The following is a 20,296-nucleotide window of genomic DNA, read 5'->3' on the forward strand; positions in this document are numbered from 1 at the left end:
TATTCATGAAAATATATTGCCGAAATTTTGCGATAACACTCACCAATTTTCCATTGCGCACAGGTTATAACGGCAAGCGACTCGGCGCCGCGAGCACTTAAGGATTTGCGCAATCGCTGCCTCAATCCGGGCAAATACGCACAGCACTTGGAGCACTGGCTGGCCTATTATCCGGCCCAACAGCTGCACATCATCGATGGCGAGCAATTGCGTCTCAATCCCATTGAGGTGATGAACGAGCTGCAGCGATTCTTAAAAATCCAACCGCTGCTCGACTATTCCAATCACCTGCGCTACGATGTGAAGAAGGGCTTCTACTGCCAGGCAGTGAGTGAGAAGCGCAATAAATGCCTTGGCAAGTCCAAGGGGCGACAATACCCGTCCATGGATGAGCGCAGTGGCAAGCTGTTACAGCGGTAAGTACTGCACCAAATGAAAAACAGGGAACTACGTGGCGTATGAGCGATTTGGGTTGGTTGACAGACAGATGACGATGACGATGACAAGTACGTTGCTTTGAGCGTCGAGAGATGGATTAATGAACAACCTTGCCCCAATGCATGTGTGGGTCTGCTAGTGTTAGTGCGCTGCTGATGTAGCATAGGTTTAGCCCCGTTTTTATTTTTATTATTTGCTCTTTCGTTTGGTTTGCGTTGCAAGTTTTTTGTGGCAGTTTGCGGTCGTGAAAAAGTGCACTTTGCTGTACTGCGATTTGACATACGAGCGCCAGCTGTCAGCCCCTTGATTGTAAAGCATTCTGCCAGCGATGAGTAATCGACCCATTGCGCTTTCCTTTTTTTCCAGTTGTACAATTAAACTTTACGAGACAGTGAAATGCAGCTGCTGCAAGAAAGAAAAACAGTTAAATAACTTCAGCAGCCTTTTTAGTCCCAATACATAAAAATGTACGAAACGGTCTTTTAATTTATAGCTCCCAGGCCTCGCTTACCACATCTAAGTATGAACACCCAGGTGTCAGTAACTTTAAGATACCAAACTTGGTATAAATAATTAAGGGCTGTTTGTATCCGAAAACTTCGATGTCTCCCAACCTTACTCAACTAAAGTAATAATTATGCTCTTAATTTTGTCTCGATCGGATAATAAATACAAAATAATAATAATAGCTAATGTAAAAATATCTAATGAAAAGGTTACAACAAGCTTCTTCCAGTTGCTAAAATGTGCAACTTAAAATTCAAAGTAATCGATCGAATGTCTTCAGATTTCATAAAAGGTGTTTGACCTAGCGAAATACGCTTACTAGTTATGATGTATATTTTTTTGTTTCGCTTTTTTTCTATCTTAAATGGTTCTCGTAATGTCGGTAGCACCCGACATTCTGCATATTGTTATAGCTTCATTCCCTCAGGAGACACTTTTATGTTTGAAATATTTTCCAAATCCGCATTCATTTTACAAGTGTCGTAATTAAGACGAATTATTTATGAGTGAAAAATGCAAATTTGAACCGAAAAGCTTTTTTTGTTGGTGGAGTACCCAAGTACAATTAGCTCTGTTATGAATTCTAGGAAAGTGAGCACAAAGGTCCTTATACAGTGAGCGAAAGAAACAAAAATAACAACACGAATTTCTTCTTAAGCCTAACTTAAACTCGAATTCTTAAATTATATGCTCTCTAAATTATTAACTGCCGTTACCTTTTATGCAACTAAATAACATGCATAACTGAAAATATAATATGTGGAAACAGCAAAGCTTGCGTAAATTATGTAGAAATACCAAGAACCAAGAAGAAAAATAAACGGAAAACCTTTGTATGTGCAGCAGGTTTGAACATATGTATGTCTAGCTGGGGGTTCAAAGAGATTTTCTTTGGCATAGTATTTGTTGTGGAAATAAAAGGATGCGAACGCTTTCGAGTGAACTGCAAACCTTGAATTCGCAGACATTTGAATTTCTAATGTATTTTACTTTGCACTGGCACCCAAACTTATCGCTCTCCTATCTGTTTGCAGCTACTATCTGAATCACAATACAGCGCTGGTGAAGCTGCTGAAAAAGCTCGGCTCCCGCCCCATTCCGCAATGGCTTAAGGATGATTTGTCCACGGGCACGTGATACCAGCTGTTTAGCGGCGCCAATGGCGACGTTGGAGCTGGAGCTGGAGCTGGTGGCAATGGGAATAGGAGAAGGCTGGATGGTAGCAAGTATCGCAAATCGGACGCAAAACTCAGGAAGCAATTGCAGTGGCTGCAAATGGTCGCAGCGGTGGAGGGAAGCGCGACGGGCAGCGGCAGTGGCAGCAGCAATGACCGGCAGCGGCGTCGACGTCATTGCACAAGATAAAGGAACACAAAACAATAAATAATATCCATAACCACTATGCAATGGCACTTAAGCAACCGGAATCGAGTTGCTTTAACAACTCGTTAGCTTAGAATAAAAAACAATATGGCGGCACCTTTGAAAAGCTGTAATTAAATATTAAAATGATACCTCATAAAAAGAAAAGAAAAACAAATTCCACTTATGTTGCATAGTGTAATTTGGTGATTTACAAACAGACATAAATCTTTTTGTTGTTGTTGCTGCAAGCTAATTAATGTCACTGCAGTTGCAGTTCAATGTTGTACCATTCAAATACAGTTAACTAGCGTACGTAAGTGTGTTTGTGTAAATAATATAATGGCGTGTAAGAATATGCGATATATGTATGTGTGTGTGCGTGTGATAAAAAACCTATAATGTTAATGTGAGAGTGTGTCTGTTTGAGCTGTCAACGCATTATAATTCATAGGGAGGCATCATGAATAAATGTATGCATAAATGCTTTTATGTGCTTTGTTAGTTGTTTAAATGTTACATATGAAAAAAAAAAAATAAAAACGAAGGAGAGAGAGAACAAAAGCAGAAAACAACACAAATATATAGAAAATAAAAAAACAGCCAATTATGTGTATATATGGTTAATTTCCGAGCGACAATTAAGCGCCCAATTAACTTGACTTGACTTTGTTTCGTTATTACCTCAAAACTGTTTTAAGAACACTTACTAAAGACTCCACGCAATAGATATATCTACATGCATATATACAATGTGTACTTTTATATGTTTTTATTTATGTTTTTAACACCTTGTATACCACAATACAATACCATTCTAATCCATGCCAAAACTGTAAGCCTGTCTCTGCAGTTACGAGTGCTATAATTATGTTTAATACACCTACTTATATGAATACCTACATAAATGCATAAATAAGGCTGCTATAAGTAAAAACTGTATTATAAATGTTTTTAGTGTAAAGCGAATGCAGCGAAAACAAATTGCTTAAAAATGGAAATCTAGTTTTATGTTTAAAGCGCTAAGCAGAGATCTATATAGTATATAGAAATATATATACATATTGTATAGTTGAATATATGTAAATTAGTTCAAGTTTAGATTCATAATGCGACAATAATAAAAAGCGAAAATTTAAATGCATACATAAATGCCAGATTGTCTTTTCATTAAGTTCTTCATTTAATTCAAATAATGTCTTATGCACCAGTACAATTTATTTTTTTTGCTTCCGTTTTTAAAACATTTAATTTCTATATAACACACACCTCAAAACATGCAGAGAACAAAAAAATAATTTAGCAAAGTACATGCTGAAACATATTTTGTGTTTGTAGAACCTCAGTTATTAGTTGATCGGACGCTTTGAAAAAAATCACTAGAAATGTATCTTATTGATTATTGACTGGTAAAAAAAGCTCTTGCACTATTTCCTCGTTTATGGGGCATTGATTGAGGTTGTTGTGGTATTGGTATTGTATTTTGCAAATGCCATGAAGCTCTTTGGCTGAAATAATTGTTGAGTTTTCAACGATTTACCAGATTGCCGTCTGGCATTTGACTTATTTTTAATTTCTCAGCAGCTGACATCAACAGCAAATCCAAAAGGATTTGGTAGGTTAGGTTTTGAGATTTCAGAGAAGGCCTGTCTTTGTTCTAGAACTTACTGTTTTTTATTGGTTCGTTAAGAGAACGCGTTTTTTTCTTTATAAAAAGTAAAATATACACAATCACATATCGAAAACAAATTAATACAAAACGTTATGTCTAAATATTAGTAAAATATATTAAAATATAAGTTAATCAAGTGAACAAACAACAGTTGTATGAAAATTTAATATTATATAATTATATATATTTATAATTTGTTACAAGACCTGAAATAATTATGAAAAACGAAATGTTAAAATGTGTCGAAATTTAACATTAGCAAAGACACAAACCATGTACTAAATTCATAGCATATTCAAACGAAGGGCGGGAAAAATATTTAAATAATGTTTGAGCAGCTGTCGCTAATTTATCGTATGAAATAATTTTGATTTTTCATTGTCTTGCGCTCTACAGCAGAAACAAAAAAAAAGAGAATAAAACAAAAAATAAACCGTAACGTTTTCTTTAAATGATTTTCGGCATTTCTTTTTCATTATTTCACTTGGATATAATAACGAAAAATTCGCATCAGGAACCTTGCGTTTTTGTAAGACACCAGGGACCTTGAGTTTCGTTTGGATTTTGCTTTTATGCTTTATTGCTTTTTCGTATGACTGAGTAAACGGAAAATAAATTCAAATAAATAAGAAATAAGAAGAGTGGGAGCGCGCCAATTGATAAGAGTTTTATATTTTTTAAAATGAAATATGCGAGCAGGGTATGAGCAAACAGTTTGCCGAATCCTTGTGGGCGATTCTTGGTTTCTGTTTCTGTGGCAGCACACGTTTTTAATTTACAAATTTATCGCGCACGTTTTCGCAGCAGGAAAATTATACATTTCGGCGAATTCAAACTCTGCTATTGCGCTGTTAATGAGCACTGTTAAGAATTGTTGTCAGTGAGCGGGATTTGGCGGGAAAATATTTTTCAATAATGTAATAAATGAAATGTTATAAATAAAACTAACATGTTTTTAAGATCGCAAAAGCAAGAGCGACATCAAACATGCTCTCTTCCTTAACTTTCTCTTAACGCTTTTATGTTGCTGTTCTGCTTACAGTTTGGGAGTTATTGCGCACCAGTTGTTAGCAGTGACCATAAAACGTGCGCAGTGGCTGTCAAACATTTGCGAATTGGAATTTCTTTCGTATTCGAATTGAAGAGAGCACCAAGTATAAAATGGGCGAATGTCTCTCTCTAAGCGGCTATTTCCTCTTCATTCGTCGTTCGGGTACAACGTACTGAATTATTCTACACTTTTAACATTATTTACTAACCAATTATTAACTAAATTTTTAACGCAACAATTAAGTAAAATTATAAGGAGAATATATATTTTTGTGAAGTGCAAATTGTGTTGTCGTTCGGTAAGATGAGAAAGCAATATCAAAGGGGAATGCTTAATTCTGTTTAATCAAGCTTTGCGGCGTTGAGCTGCTTGGTGCGGGTGTTGCAAGTGCCGTTAAGTGTAAAATTGAGCTCTTCATTTGAAAATACACTAAAAAAGACAACACGTGCAGCAGCTGTTGAGCAAAAGCAAAAGCTTCCCTCTCCCAGGGAGTTGTTGCGGTTGGCGTGCTGTCAAAAGCCAGAACACAGGTGTAAAGTGCAAATGCAAAGGCCTATTGGGAAAAAGCCGAGGCACAAAAATAAATTAAATAAATTATTGCGAAAATTATATGATAAAGTATTAGTTTAAATTGAAAAGCTTGTGGTGTTGTGAATGTGTCGTGTTTTGCTTACCACAAATTTTGGTAAACAAGTTAAAAACCGGTAAAATTGTTACCATTTCACGTATTTGTCCCTCATTCTCCTACCTTTTGGCGGCTTTCTTGTTGTTATTGTTCTTGCTGCCGCACTGTTGCATTTTTTACAATACATACATGTATGTTCATACTTAATGTACGTATGTGTATATGAATTTATATAAAGTTTGCCTTGAAATGAAATGAAATAAAATAAAATGTGTTGTTATTTTACAGTATTCGAAAGCATGTCCAGATTACACAGATCGTATTAAATTATTCAAAATTATTAGTTAGTTAAATGCTTGAATTCCTAAGCAATGTTAACTACGTTTATCAGCTAAGTAAACAATTGCCGCAGCAACAACAAAGACAACAGCAAATACCACAAGGTTTGAGTTACTCATTGTTAACCGGCTATACCCAATACGGCTCCCTCTCCATCACAGTGTGCTAAATATAATAGTTTGTGAATCATAATACAACTGTTATCGGTTGATCCCCAATAAAAGCTCGTGTATCAGAGGCTCCAAACATCCTATAAAGCATGTCCAAAAACGGAGCCATAATGCTCAGCAGCTTTCGCCTGCTTTTAATGCGACCCGCTCCACAAAAATTCGGACGCTGCGGTCTGCGTTTAGCACCGGTGACAACGACCTTTGCAACGCTGGTAAGTACAACTGATCCGCATATAAATTCTAAAAAAAAAATTAAATGTGTATTTCTTAAATTGAACATTTATATACAAAAGTGTGTGCGTGTGCGTGTGCGTGTGTGTGAGTGGCGGGTGTCGCTCCGGGAGAGCAGCTGCTGTCCATTGAATTTTTTTTTAAAAATACCCCAGCAAACATGTATTTAGATACATTTGTAAAAATGTGTGGGTATTTTGGGTGTATGGGGCCACATTTTAAAAATTATAAAATTCTATGCGAATGCAGCAGTCAAATCACAAGTATAAGTAGATACATACATACAAATGTATGAGCGCTTGTATGTATGTTTCTTTATAAATTTGTAATACACGCGATGTGTTATGATATTCTGAGCTTTCTTATTTGCCTTTTGGCATGCTGTTCATCTTCGTTTTGTTGTTGTTTGCTTTGCGTACTTTTTCCCTGGTTAGCAACTTTGAAACTCTCTTAATATTATAAGCTCTCTTGCTCTCTTTCGATTGCAACGTACAACTTCAATTCGAGTTGGCTCTCATTCGGAGTAACATATATTTGTATATATGCATGTGAGTATACAGGGTGTTCATTAGCTGTGTCGTCAACTTAATCACGAGATAGCTGGGATCAAGGGCTACCAAGCCTGATCGAGTTTAATCCAAATGAGCATTCGGATGTTAAAACAAAGTGAAATGAAATTAAATGAATGTATAATATACATACGCTCTCATTTACTTTTAACATATGAATCAAAATTTATAATTTTCAATTGAACATTCTCAATAGACAAAAAGTTGTTATAGTATGAGTGAGTGGATTCAAGAATAAATTATTTTTGACGTGGAATCGCTTAGAAAATGTCCGGCCTTTAATTTCAGTGACCTTGTGTTTAAGTTTAGGCCACGGTTAGGGGGCACCCTTTATTCTACGATTTATTTCGCTTGAGCTAGGTCTAAACAGCTGTAAAAATTCTTAGCGAAAGTTTATTGTTCACTGGGAGAGACGATACCGCATTGTTGTTAGATATGCATACATGCATATGCATGTGTGTATTTATGTACATATGTGTGCGCTAAACTATCAAACACACGAGAGATGGAGAGTGAGAATCATAGCGTGAGCGTCTGCGGTCAGCTGACAATCAGTTTTGCACACATTTAAAGCACCGCTCAGTGGCACTCAAACTGTTTTCAATTTAATTTATGAGTCACTTAATCATTCTAACAATCGCCTGACCCGGCTATAGCTGTAACACTTGACTTTTTAACTTTTGTCGACGGTGACGTTGTTATCAGCTGGTCTTGTCTCAGGTGAGACATTTAAAAGCCTGCGCAAGAAACACAAAAACAAAGAAGAGGCGCAATCGTTTTGCTCGTAATATGTTCTTTTATGTCAAACGCGATTTGCATACGAAATGATTAAATTCGCCGTTATTTGCACTTGCTATGAAAAGAGCGCACAAAGAAACACAAGCCCAGACCTCAAGACAAATCAAGAGTTCAAGCGTCACAAAGAGCGGCTGCTTTTGTTTGTGTTGCTTTTGCTTTCGGCGGGAAGAGAGTGAGAATACGATAGCAAACAAAACGAAATGTTGACAAAATGTGTGGAACGCCATGCGAACAAAGCTAAAAAAGTTTTATCAGCTAAGCGTTCGAATGAATCGATCGCGTGTGCGTGTGACTCCGTGACTGTGTGTCTGTGGGGGCTAAGCCGGTATGACGCCTGTACACATGCATACATACACACATGAACAAATATTATGCCGGCAAGAGATATGACGTATTATTTAAACCTTAGCAGGTATTGTTCGTGTCACATGCTGTTGTTGGGGTGCCACTTAATTTGCAACTGCTCGCTCGCTGATTAAAGTCAACAAAGCGACAGAACAAGAAGACAACATTGATTGCATGGCTCACACATCTAAGCACTCACACATGCATACACACATTATATTTTGGCTCGTTTCCAGAGCCTGCTATATTTTGTCTTTTGCACGTTCTTGCCTTCGGCAATTTAAAGCTTCGCTCCTAACTGTAACTCTGTAAATCTGTTGTTCTGGCTGCCCTTTGTGCGTTGTGTTCGAAATAGCATAAAAAGTTTTATTGGCGCCATTCGGTCTGCCGCACAACACCAAATGTGTGTTGCATGCCACACATACATACATACATATGTACTATGTCTCTACTCCCTTCTCTCTCTCACTCTATCGCCATCTCATTCGGTTAAGCTATGCCCTGAACAGATTTCCATTTGGGCATTGTTTGGCTTTTGCATATTTTTCATTTGTTTTGCATATATTTCTGCTGTTGCTGCTCTTGGCTTGGGGCGTGGCCAATGCGCTTGGGGCCTCGGTTAAACAATTATTTTTAGTTGCAACTCGAATATAATAAAAAAGCGTTGCAATTGATATTTGATTAACGCGCTGGTCCTGCGCTCAGATTCGTTGCAGGTGCGTGTGCTATATCTTGTGCTATAAGCACACATAAGCCGAATCAAGCTGACAAACAACCAGCAAACAAACAGTCACTCACATAAGGATACTTATTCAATATTTACATATGCAAATCGCATTCATGACAAAGGAACTTGCGCATTGTTTGGCTTTTGCAAGCTCGAAATCCAGGCGAGCTTAACAATTGGCTCTCGTATGCTATCAGGTCCATTAGGATATGCCACATAAACAATACCAAGTCGCCGCGTATAATGGGTTCATATGCTACACATGATTTTGCGATGTCAAACAATATATTTAAAACCTTTAAGTAATATAACTTCATTTGTTTAAATTATTTAACTATTAGTTAGGTGGAATTGACTATTTTTAACGTTTGCACAAAATAATATTCATATAATATATCGATATTTATATTGTCTGCATAAAATATCTTTAGAAATAAATTAGTAATGATGAATTTTTGAACTTGCATTTAATAATGTCAAAACATTGACTCTTTATTGTAGATAAACATATGGAAAGTAAAAAGTAAGAAAGATTTATTAATTATTAATTTAACATTCCGTATAAGGAAATATAATATAATTAAATTATTTTTAAATATTTTATAGTTGCTCTTACGTAAAGTTGCTACTAGCATTACATTATTTTACCCACGAGTTTTTCAAATAGGGTTTTTCTAAGGTGACACAACAGTCGATTCAGTGACTCTCAAACTGTCCTATAAGCTCTGCTACAAAGCAGCTCATGCAAACTTTGATTCCCCCCTCTACTTTATTGTGTATCTGACTGTCTAATCTTGATAGTAGGTCTTAAGCCCTTTATATGCATTTTATCAAGGTTGCTGCTTGTCGTAAAGTGCACTCTATAGCTAATCTCTTGTGCTATCAACAAAACTTTTGTGTTTGCCATGCGACACACTTGAAAACTAATTGAGAGCTAAAGTCGCTCAATTGTCTATTTAGAAATTGCGTTTAAATTTGAATAGATAGCTTGCCAATTTATAGATAAGCTGACGTGGCGTATTTGGAAAGTAGAGCTACATTCTAAAGAAATGACAATAAGTCAACACATTTCTGTCAATCAAATTGGAATTGTATGCATAAAGTTGAAAAGTATTTGCATTAAAGTTAACAACAGTTTTGGAAAGGCGCTGCATTGCAGCCTGGGATTTAAACTCATACACACACAAATCTGCATATTATACAAGTCAGCAAGCCACCCTGCCTACCTGTCTATGTTTGCTCTCGGGGGTACAGACCAAGCAAATGGTTGGCTTTGGCAACTTATGCACGTATTCCCACATTTATCAGTTGCCAAAATCTTTTGCACACCAGCGCTGCCAGCTATGGGATCCAGCTGAGCAGAAGCAGCTGCGAATTATTTGCATATCTGCATCTGCATATAGACAGATTTGATGAAGGTAGCTGGGTTTTTGTAATTAGAAGTAAAATAAAATAGAGCGATGTTGTATTAACGCTCATTAAGCTCCTGGCCTGGCGTAGCTAAGTTTAGTTCATTATAATGTTTGCATTTCTCAGATATATATCTCATAGATACTTGCGCACACAATCCAGGTGTAGGTATGTTTAGCTTTGGCTTGCCCGTGGCTTTTGCTCCAATGGCTTTGCTCTAGTTTAGCCTTGCGTGTTGCTGCCATTAATGCTGCTCTTGACTTTCGCTGAGTCAACGCATAGCAACAATAACTATTCCAAGTACTGCGGGGGTGGAGTTGCAGTTGGTCCGACACCCTTTGGCAAATGGCGCTTTTATTGTTCTGCTTGCGCCTTATCCCTGGCGCTCATTTCCACTTGGCTGACAGAAGCGGCCATAAAAACACATGTTGAGCTGCAATTGAGTGAGCGAGTATATCTGATGGATACTAGATACACAATGCAATTGCAATTGGCAGGAACAGGAAAAGTCAAATACTTAATGTGGATGTAACAAGGGAAACTTTAATGGGCCACTTTGCAAAATATTACGTAATCCGTATACAACTTAATGCAAATCGGGAATAGTCCTCTCATGCTAGTCCTATTATCAAACTACACGTAAACAATTCTCCTTTCTTTTTCGTAGTGCTTGAATGTTGGCCAGCGGCTTGCAAAGTTCAATTTTAACATAAAGGTTATTAATAAAAAAATTACACAAGCAATAACTGTCGCTAATCTATTAAAGATTGGATTACTGGATATTTATTTTGACAACTCCCGTAAAGTTACTACATTTTAACTGGACTTGCTTATGATATCGGTAAAAATAAAAGTAATGGACAAAAATATATTAATTTAAATAAAAAAAATTAAGTTTTAAATATCGTTTAATACATTACAACATTGCTATTGTATTTGAAGAGAATTGAAGAAATAAATTTTATATTAGAGAATATTTAACTTTATGAATATTAATGTTGAATAAGAAAAACTTTTAAAACGAAATATGAATTATGAATTAATGTCATACTGATTATACTTTGTGCTTATACTTTATATATATAGTTATAATGGAAAATTCTGTAAAGTTTTTACTGTGAAAATAAATATGCCGACTATGATAAATATTTCAATATAACAAGATTTGGGCTTTGCATAATAATTACAAAAGTGTTGTGAATCAAGGAGCAATAACTCAGATTACACAGTTATTTTTGCCTAGGCTTTGTCCGCTTATCAATGCTTTGATAAGAGCTATCGCCACTCCATGGGTTAATGAAATTTATATTCATTCAGTATGTTTCGCTGAACAACAAATGCTTTTAAGCGCTTCGATTTATCAAATCAACGTAATTAGATTAACAAACTTTGATTGATTGAGCGCCATAAAACATTTTAATATTTTGCATAATTCATGTGCCAGTTTATAAACGAGCATCCGTTGAAGGGAGCATCTCTGCTGAGATTCCGGGTCGATTTATTGGCTTGTTGTGGTTAATGTTTTCGCCAAACAAACAAGCCTAACAAACAAGCAAGCAAACAAACAAGCAATTGACACTTTGTCTGACAAATATTTATACGGCAAGTGCTACTTAGCTACAGCCAAGTGTAGATTGTGCTTTTTAGTTGCTTGCCCCGTAAAATCTTTGCATAAATTTTGAGGCAATTTAAAAGGTTCAGTGCGCCGTCCCTTGTCCCAACCCCAACTCACTTTCAACAGCCCCAGTTAACTGTACAAAAAGCCCGTTAATAATTCAAAGCGCATCCCACCAGTGTCAGCTGCTCTTTTCTAGCCCAGCAAAGCAGCAACCGAAAGCCCAAGCAGAAGTGCAAATTTTGCCATTATATGCAAATTTTTCACTTCTAAAGTAACTGGCCACAAAATGAGCTACATAAATTTGTTGGCAAGGCGGCTTTAAGACCACACTGAGCTGCGGCTACATGGCTAATTCCAATGTCCTTTGAACCAACTGAAATCTTATTAGTGAGTGAAAAACTGTGAAGGTTAAGTTGCTTTTTTATCACTCTTCAGGGTATTCGAAATGCCGTAAAACTTGCTTTATTAACGCTAGCGCTACTTATAGGGCTGGCAACTGCCGAAATTATGTCATCTGCAGCGTCTCGGAGCAACGTGGCGGGTGCGCTTTTCTTTATATTTTCTTATTATACTTTGTCGCCTGCTGTTAATAATCACGCGCACTTGGGCGTGTCCTCATATTTTTTATTTTCTTTTTTGGCAAGCGCGCTTGGCGCTTATCTGGGTTGGTTCAAGGTCCAAGGTCCACGGCGAGCTTAATGCTATACCATCTAATTGTAAGCAAATTAAAATCGCTCGTGCCTCCAGAGAGATTTTCAGTAGCTGAATAGCTGAAGATGCCACACACACACACATTTGCGTGTGTGTGCATGCCTAGGACCAAGGACTGCGCTAGTGTAAATGCAAATCCTTTGCTACTTTTTCTAGGCGAAACATATTCTTCATGCAAAATCTCAAGCTGCGTTGGCAGCTCTTGGCTCTTGAGGCATTTCGCTTGTGCAAAGTGAAAAATTTAATTTAAAGCAAACGCGTTTGTGGCACTTTTTATATCTTGCGCTGGCTGCTGGCCAATCGTTTGACGTACCTCTAGATTACCTTGTAATTATCAGTTGGCAAAGCTTTGGCCATATGCTAGCATATATATACATATATATACATAAGTATAAGTATGTATGTAAGCAGAACTAATGGGCCATTACTTGAGGCATGCAATGCCATTACACAGCTGCTTTTATGTGTGTGCTCTTAATTATATTGCGACTTGCGAAAAATGTGCGATAGGCATGGAGCTTATGTTGCTTATTAGCACTTTAAATCATGCCACAAATTGTTGTCCTCACATTAAAGTCGGCTCTGCTTTGCTATTGACATTGCCGCTGGCAGTTCAGTGCGCTTTGAGTTTAATTACAATGTTAGTTTAATTAACTCGCTGACTCTATGAGCTGACTACATTTAATTAACCAGCAGCACTTAAAGCCCGCTTTGCACTCATTAGTTGCTACCCCCGCCCTGATTAATGGGCCTTGAAATTGAAATTGAGTAAAGAATTTTGCTGTTGCTTAGAAACTAGAAATTCAACTGCGTATACGGCGTATACGCAATGTCGTACAAATATTACGCATACGCAACAATAACTCAAATGTTGTCAATTCCCAAAATGTGCATTCAGTTGCCGAAGCAAACATTCGAAAACAGCCCATAAAACACGCTTAACTAAGAGACTCGAAACTAGACATAACATGTGTAGTATGGCCAGCATGGGTTAAGAAGTTCGCTTTTCGAGCATACACAGCTGTTTTATTGGCACTTGCTTGTGCTTGTGCTGCAAATCGTTTGCTATGTTTATCACATAGCACAGACGGATGGACAAACAGACAGACAGCCAGAAAGTCGAGTCGAGGATAGGCCTGTCTATTTAACCCCCCATCATGCCCGCATTGGCGTTGAATTATGCGTGCACGACAAATTGTATCTTTTTGCTGAGTTCCTCTCGCAGCTGTCTATTTCAGTTTTTAGTATCTTTTGACTCGCATATCTATTTGTCTGCCTTTGAGCGTATCTATTATACAATAGGCACACTCACACTTGCACACGCTCATACATATGTATATGAGTGTCTATCTAACACTAATTTTAGTCTGTCTGCTTTGCTCTCGTTTCCAATGTTTTTATCTGTTTTAATTTTTTGTTGCCGCTGCTCGTGCAAAAACATTTTTCTTGTATTTCTGTCATTACGTTGATATTTTTGATAGTTCGGTTTTTGTTCTGCACTTGTTTATCTGTTTCATTTACCTTCCCACACTTTTTCTCTTATTTCTCGTGCTCGTGCAGTTCATAAATATTTACTTGTAGAAAATGCTTTCTAGCATGAATATTTACTCTTTATTTTCTGAGAAAAAAACAACAACAAATTTACTTTTTGCCCAGCTGCCCATGCGGCTAATTTATTAGTTTTTTGCTTTGCTTGCTTTTTGCATATTTTTTCGCTCAGCTGCTTTTATATATTTTTTTTATCATAACGACACGCGTTGAATTTGATTTTATTTTAATACACTAATAGCCTGCAGTTTGTCTTGTCATATTTTATCATGCTTATCGCTTTGACACATCATTCATTAGAGAAAGAATGAAGGAGTGAATTAATTCCTATCGGCTATTGTATAACATGATAGTAGGCCAGAAGTAAATATGAACTTAACTTCATTGCTTAGTAAATTTGTTAAAGAAATTACAATTTTTTACCCTCGGTACTCTCATGTTCTGAGAATTGCAATCTAAGGCGTTAGCTGTCTAAACAAAAAGTGCTTCAAAGGATCTACTTGGCAAAGTTCCCGGCATGCGACACTTGACATGCGACTTTGTTAACCATTGCCGTAGCCAAGGCAAGCGCCAACAAAAGGAATTCGTCGAGCTATGCAAAGTGCAAGCACCAAACATCAAATGCGACGAGGTGGGGCCAGTTGGTCCCCAAGAAATGTTGTGCAGTCCGCGCACGACATCAAAATAAATATTATACAACCTGTTTTATTCCAGAATATGCATTCGCATGAAAAACGTCACATTTAAATGGAAATTGTTAATGCTTGAAAACAGGTTAAACAATAGCAAGATATACATAAACGTGAAGCCAAACAATTGAGCAAACATGTTTAATATTGGCTAACCAGATTTGGGTGAAATTAACATGGGACTGTCACAGGCAGCAATCATATTGATAATAATAATATATATTATATATATATTATATGAAAAATTATGAGTAGGATAAAATATCAGATATTTTTTAATGGTAAATATTTTATTATTCTCAAAACTCTCTTTCAGATAAAAGTCCAAATCCAAAACATATATGAGAGGTTATATAGTATACAATAACCTATACATAAATAAGGGGAAAACAAAAAAAAAATAAACAGGACAGACACTTTAAGTTCACATTAATATATTCTGCAGCATATTTTAAGAAACTTTAATACTTAACATACTTACTTTGAAGCTTCAACTCATAATAAGATTCATTATGAAATTGGTGAATAGAGCTGATCTATTGTTCGAAGTTGTAATAGCTTTAAAAATATTACAACCTTTAATATGAACCTGGACACATTCCCCTAGCTGCGTAATTTACATATAATATTTTTATATTGAATATGTTTTCGGATTTAGAACAAACTTCAACAATAAAATGCGTTTATTATTTTCATTTTATAATAGGGGATAGATGAAATTTTCCTGGTTGAAGCCATTTTGGGAAGGACAAATATACCCGAAATAAGGCTAAGACGGCAACACTGTTATAGGCCGCTGTGTTTACTGCACTTTCGCTGATTGTTGGTATTGTCTAGGCTGCGTGCCACATTGCCTGCCTGCCCCTAACTAAAAGTCGCTCAGTTAGAAGCTCTGTGGTACGACAGCTCGACTCAGTGGAGTTGGGCTTTCTACCATGTTGGCTTTTGTCTGTTTGCTCGCTGGCTTTGAACCTGCTGAATTGGGCTATCTAAGAGCCGCAAGCGCCGCACGTGGCCACATTGTTGGTCTTATTATGTAGCCATATTTCTAACATGTCGCAGGACGAAAAATAATACGATACCCTCGCTCTCGCTCTCGCTCGAGCTCCAATACAGCCTTAAAGCAAATTGAGCCTGAAGTTGCCTGAAGTTGCGTTAAGAAAGCTTAAGCAGGTATAATTTATACATGGCATACACATGTTGTCTTTGAATTCAATTTACTTTAGTGGGCATAAAAAACTTTTGTCATTTAGCTTTTGATTGAAGTTAACAAAGTCAGCAACAAGGTCTGTAAAGCAAATAGCCTACTGTTTGGGGCTGTACCGAGCTTGTTAAACTGTTGACTGCCGCCACTCGAAAACTCAATTTGTCCAGACTTGAAATTTTATTATGAAAATGTTGGGCTTTGCAGATTTTGATGGGCTTAACCACCAGCCAGCCAGCCAGCCAGTCAGCCCGCCCGCCCTCGTTGCCTGCTGGACATTTCTCATGCTGTCATGGTGCAATGTTTTGCTCTTAGTTGTCAAAATGTCATGCCCAGTCGTTCCCGCAGCTGTTTGGTCTGCAGAGTGGCGGATTCATCAATAATTCGTGCAAAAATCACAAGCACACAAATCATAAAGCCACCGCTTGCACCCACTGAGCAACGTAAAATAAAATTCTGATTTATGCGCAGGCCACAACTGTAAAGGGTTTAAGGTTAGAGAAGTTCAGGCCAAGTTTATATTCTCCCCATTTACTTGATATTTAAATTTCAATTACATCCCCGCCCCCAAGCCAGCTTACCTAACAATGTATACCCATGTATGCTATATGTATATATATTTTTTACTTTTCTGCCCCAGTTGCGAGCGTGTTTAAATTGCAAGCGTATTGAATTATTGAAGCGCTTGATTGAAGTCGAGCGTAAAATCCAATCAGCACACACACTCACACACGCATAGTGAGGCAACTGCACGCGCACCTAAAATTATGCAACGGAGTTTTATTTTCTAGTTTATTGTGAAAAATCGAGGTGGGCTTACAAAGTTCAGAAGAAACTTGAACATGCGCTTGTTTTGAGAACATAAAGTTTTCAATTTGAAATAATGCTCAAGACTTCAAGTACTCTAAGCCTTTGCCATTTATCGATTTATTTCGCAATTTAATATGCTTCAACCTGCAACATTGCCAGCTCCTACGCATTTAAAAAGATTGCTGGCTGGGGGGAAACAAATTGTAGCAATTTTGAACAGAAAGCGCTCGAGTTTTATGGCGAAAGTTCTACTTGAACAAGTTTAAAGCCAATTTTGACAGACGTTGCCAAATTTGCGGTTGAAATGCACAAGACATTCAGACATTCAATTGTTACAACAATTTCGATTGCCATTAGTTTGCCGTCACCATCATCGCGAACTTTAACTTGTGCGTCACTCACGGCGAGTCGCTGCTACGATGTGTTATTCGCTTTTGACTGACGATTTCATTTCGTGTTTGCCTCAGGTGAATTCGAAAGGCGCAGAGAGAGTAAAAGTAATAACAACTTTTCAGCCCAATGCGTGTGATTGCTCATACGCAGTGTTGGCCGCAAACAACTTTGGGTATGTAAAAGTTCGCAAAGAAAATTTTAAAACTGAAATGAGGCAGTGTAATTTTTGCTCGTAGCTTTGCAATTTACAAGCCCACAAAATGAGCGGGAATAGAAGCGAGTACACGTTGTTTTATGCTTTTTGCGGTTGCGGCCTCATGTTCGTCCTATTTTCGTTATGGGAAGCACGTTTGTGTGTGTGTGCGGTATTATAATACCGTTATCGCTTGCTTAGCCATTTCGTCTTCATATACACACACACAACACAAAATGTGCACACACACACACGTACATGAGACAGCGATGGCATGCTCTAGACAGTTACGCACACATTGATGTAATCATCATCATCAATGGAGTTTGGAGCCGGAGCTGGGAACTGTTGGGCCTGTTATAAATATTTACGTTAGATTGCTGTCGAGTGCTTTTGGCAGCCGAAAAGATCTATGGCCAATTTAAGCCTCAATCAATAAGCTGAAATGAAGTCATTAATGTTAATTTACCCTATCGTCAAACGCTTCATTCTTATTTTCTCTCTCTCTTCCTCTGTAGCACTTGCGACCTGGACAAGCGCTACAAGCACAGCACAGAACATTTGCATCGTCAACGCATTCTGATGATGACTCGGACGGGCAAACTGGACGGATAAAGCACAAAAAGCAACTGGATAGTGGAGGTAAGGGAATGACAAATTGTTTACCAACAGAATATTCTTCAAATATTTGGCATTAATACGAAAATTGATTGCAAGTCGCGTGGTCAGCTTAGATATCTCGAGCTTGTTAGCATAACGACGAGCAAATAAATTGAGCTATTTTCCCAATGTCCCCCAACAGTTAAAAATATATAGTATAAATCAAATTAAACTCAGCCAAACACCCAAAGTCAAACAAATGGTCAAAAATTGAATTTGAATTATCGTAAATCAATCAAAAAGAAATTTAATAAACGACGCTTTGTTCTATATTACAAATAGCAGCTCATAATAGTTAATCAATGTGCAAGGTTTTAATAATAAGTTTGAGCTTTAAATCACACCTGTCAAATAGATTATTTAACATTTATAGATTTTTTTATTTTAATTCTAAATGATTAAACTGAAAAATGTTTCGTATCTGCTTGAATCACTTAATGATTACGATATAATAAGTGAGAAAATAATTATAATAATTAAATAAATAATCAATTGGAAGAATCTAAAATAATTTCGCATTATTTTTGAATTATTTGTAATCGGAATCATTAAGATAATTAATAAAAGTTACTTTGTTAAAAGTTAAGAGCTCTGCTTTATCATAATCTAACGTAGTCTCAAATTGATTTAATGAAATGAAGTGCGAAATGTAGAGCATAGCATATTTATGTTTCAATTGAATGCCTATGCAATCAATTACATAATCTGCTTATATTTGCGCTATTAATTAAACAATCAATAATTTAAATCTACCTACTTCGGATAATTTTTCATACCACAAATGCCAATTAAAATGAAAATCGATTGAGTGTAAAGATAATTGCGGCATAAATTGTCATTCATTTACAGATTATTTGCAGCTAATTAGCTGATTAGTAATTTATGTATGTGAAATCAAATCTGAGACAGCCGTTGAGTAAATCTATTATTTATAGCGCAAGAAAGAAACTAAAGGTTATTTAACATAGTTTTTGGATTATTTATTTGGCTTTACGTCTAAGACTACGGCGCTTACAAAATCGTTAAAGGCTAAGATAAGTTGATGCTTAGAAATTTACCCAAAACCAAAAAGTCGTTTTGCAAAAATAAAACATGTTGCTATAAGTTATTGACCAGGAGCACTTTTTTGGTTAGCATTCGATACTAAACATCGTCTAAGACACAGAGCCGGGAAGAAGGACGGAAAGTCGTGTAGCCAAATACAAGAGCTCAGCTTCGGGGTATTTGTTTCTTCCGACGTCCAGGGAACTCAAGCGTGTTTGACGATGTTAGCCCTGCTGGTAGCTGCAGCGTGTTCCCCACTTCTTACTCTTAACTGTGCTTGGAAGCACGACAACCGGTCTGCTCCTCAGTGGGGTTCTGTCACGTATTTTAAAGACGCTCCACTCCTTTGGCCAGTCGGATTTACTATACCATTCACGTCATATGGACATCCCCTCGCACAATAAGCCTAACAACAATTCTCATAAACTTCTACAACATTTTGCGCATCGACCTCGAGAGCTCCAGCCGTTTTCACTAGCAAATATGAAATGCTTTTAGTCAATTTGCCACCTAGTTCCAAATTTTCAGGCCATTTATAACCGATAATGGTCCGGATTCATTTTAGAGGTTCAGGTAACACGGTACCACATCCGCTTGTTCCACAGCGACTGAGGGTGGAGGGGTGGGGAGGGAGGGGGGGAGTGTCAACAACAGCCCCGGATGCCGGGACGCCGTACTGGGGCTTAATTGCCAGAGCACGGCGTGGGTGGGGGCATGTTGGTCCGCAGTCTTTATTATTTAGTTTTTCTTCGGGGTGTGTGTTTTCGGTTTGTTGTGGGGTGTATTGCTTTGCAGTTTGTTGGGGTTTTTCTATGCCTCGAGGGCTCTTCTTTTTGCTCATACTAATGCCTGCTCTCTTTACAGTGCGGTCTGATTTGTATTTATTTCGACAGCATATATTGTATTTGTTTTTTTTTTTTTTTTCTTTTTTTATTTCTTAGTTTCACCACCTTTCTTTTAACTTTATTGCATATGTATTTTATTTTGTCTTCTTTCCCCTTCTTTCATCTTTGCTTTTGTGTTTCCTTTTTTTTTTTCTCGCTGCGCATCATCACTGCACTTCCAGACTGCGCGGTTCACCCGTTACTCGATCAGCATTTCTCGTTTGATTTTCATTGGCAAAGGCCTTTCACATATGCCATATCGCTTACATCGTCGGTGTGCAGCCGCTTATGGATGCTG

At 37.3% G+C, this 20,296-nt stretch overlaps 2 protein-coding genes across 8 annotated transcripts in view; both read left to right on the forward strand.

Annotated features, from left to right (window-relative positions):
• Positions 1 to 3,431, forward strand: part of LOC108600556 (bifunctional heparan sulfate N-deacetylase/N-sulfotransferase) — a 58,890-nt gene extending 55,459 nt beyond the window's left edge. For both annotated transcript variants that reach the window (XM_017988216.2, XM_017988217.2), the window contains 2 exons: positions 64 to 416; positions 1,980 to 3,431. In XM_017988216.2, the coding sequence (XP_017843705.2) occupies positions 64 to 416; positions 1,980 to 2,082 (456 nt within the window). In that variant the 3' untranslated portion in view covers positions 2,083 to 3,431. The remainder of the gene's footprint in view (positions 1 to 63; positions 417 to 1,979) is intronic.
• A 1,742-nt stretch (positions 3,432 to 5,173) lies between these two features.
• The window catches only part of LOC108599863 (calcium uniporter protein, mitochondrial), a 47,528-nt gene continuing 32,405 nt past the window's right edge, over positions 5,174 to 20,296 (forward strand). For 2 of the 6 annotated variants that reach the window (XM_017987014.2, XM_017987015.2), the window contains exons 1-2: positions 6,150 to 6,376; positions 17,929 to 18,052. In XM_017987014.2, coding sequence (XP_017842503.1) covers positions 6,254 to 6,376; positions 17,929 to 18,052 — 247 coding nt within the window. In that variant the 5' untranslated portion in view covers positions 6,150 to 6,253. Of the gene's footprint in view, positions 5,200 to 5,245; positions 5,329 to 5,977; positions 6,377 to 17,928; positions 18,053 to 20,296 lie in introns of those variants that run through there. The other 4 variants (XM_017987010.1, XM_017987011.1, XM_017987009.2 and 1 more) reach the window with 4 other exon arrangements.

Source organism: Drosophila busckii, chromosome 3L, assembly GCF_011750605.1.
Source record: "Drosophila busckii strain San Diego stock center, stock number 13000-0081.31 chromosome 3L, ASM1175060v1, whole genome shotgun sequence".
Taxonomy (NCBI): Eukaryota; Metazoa; Arthropoda; class Insecta; order Diptera; family Drosophilidae; genus Drosophila; species Drosophila busckii.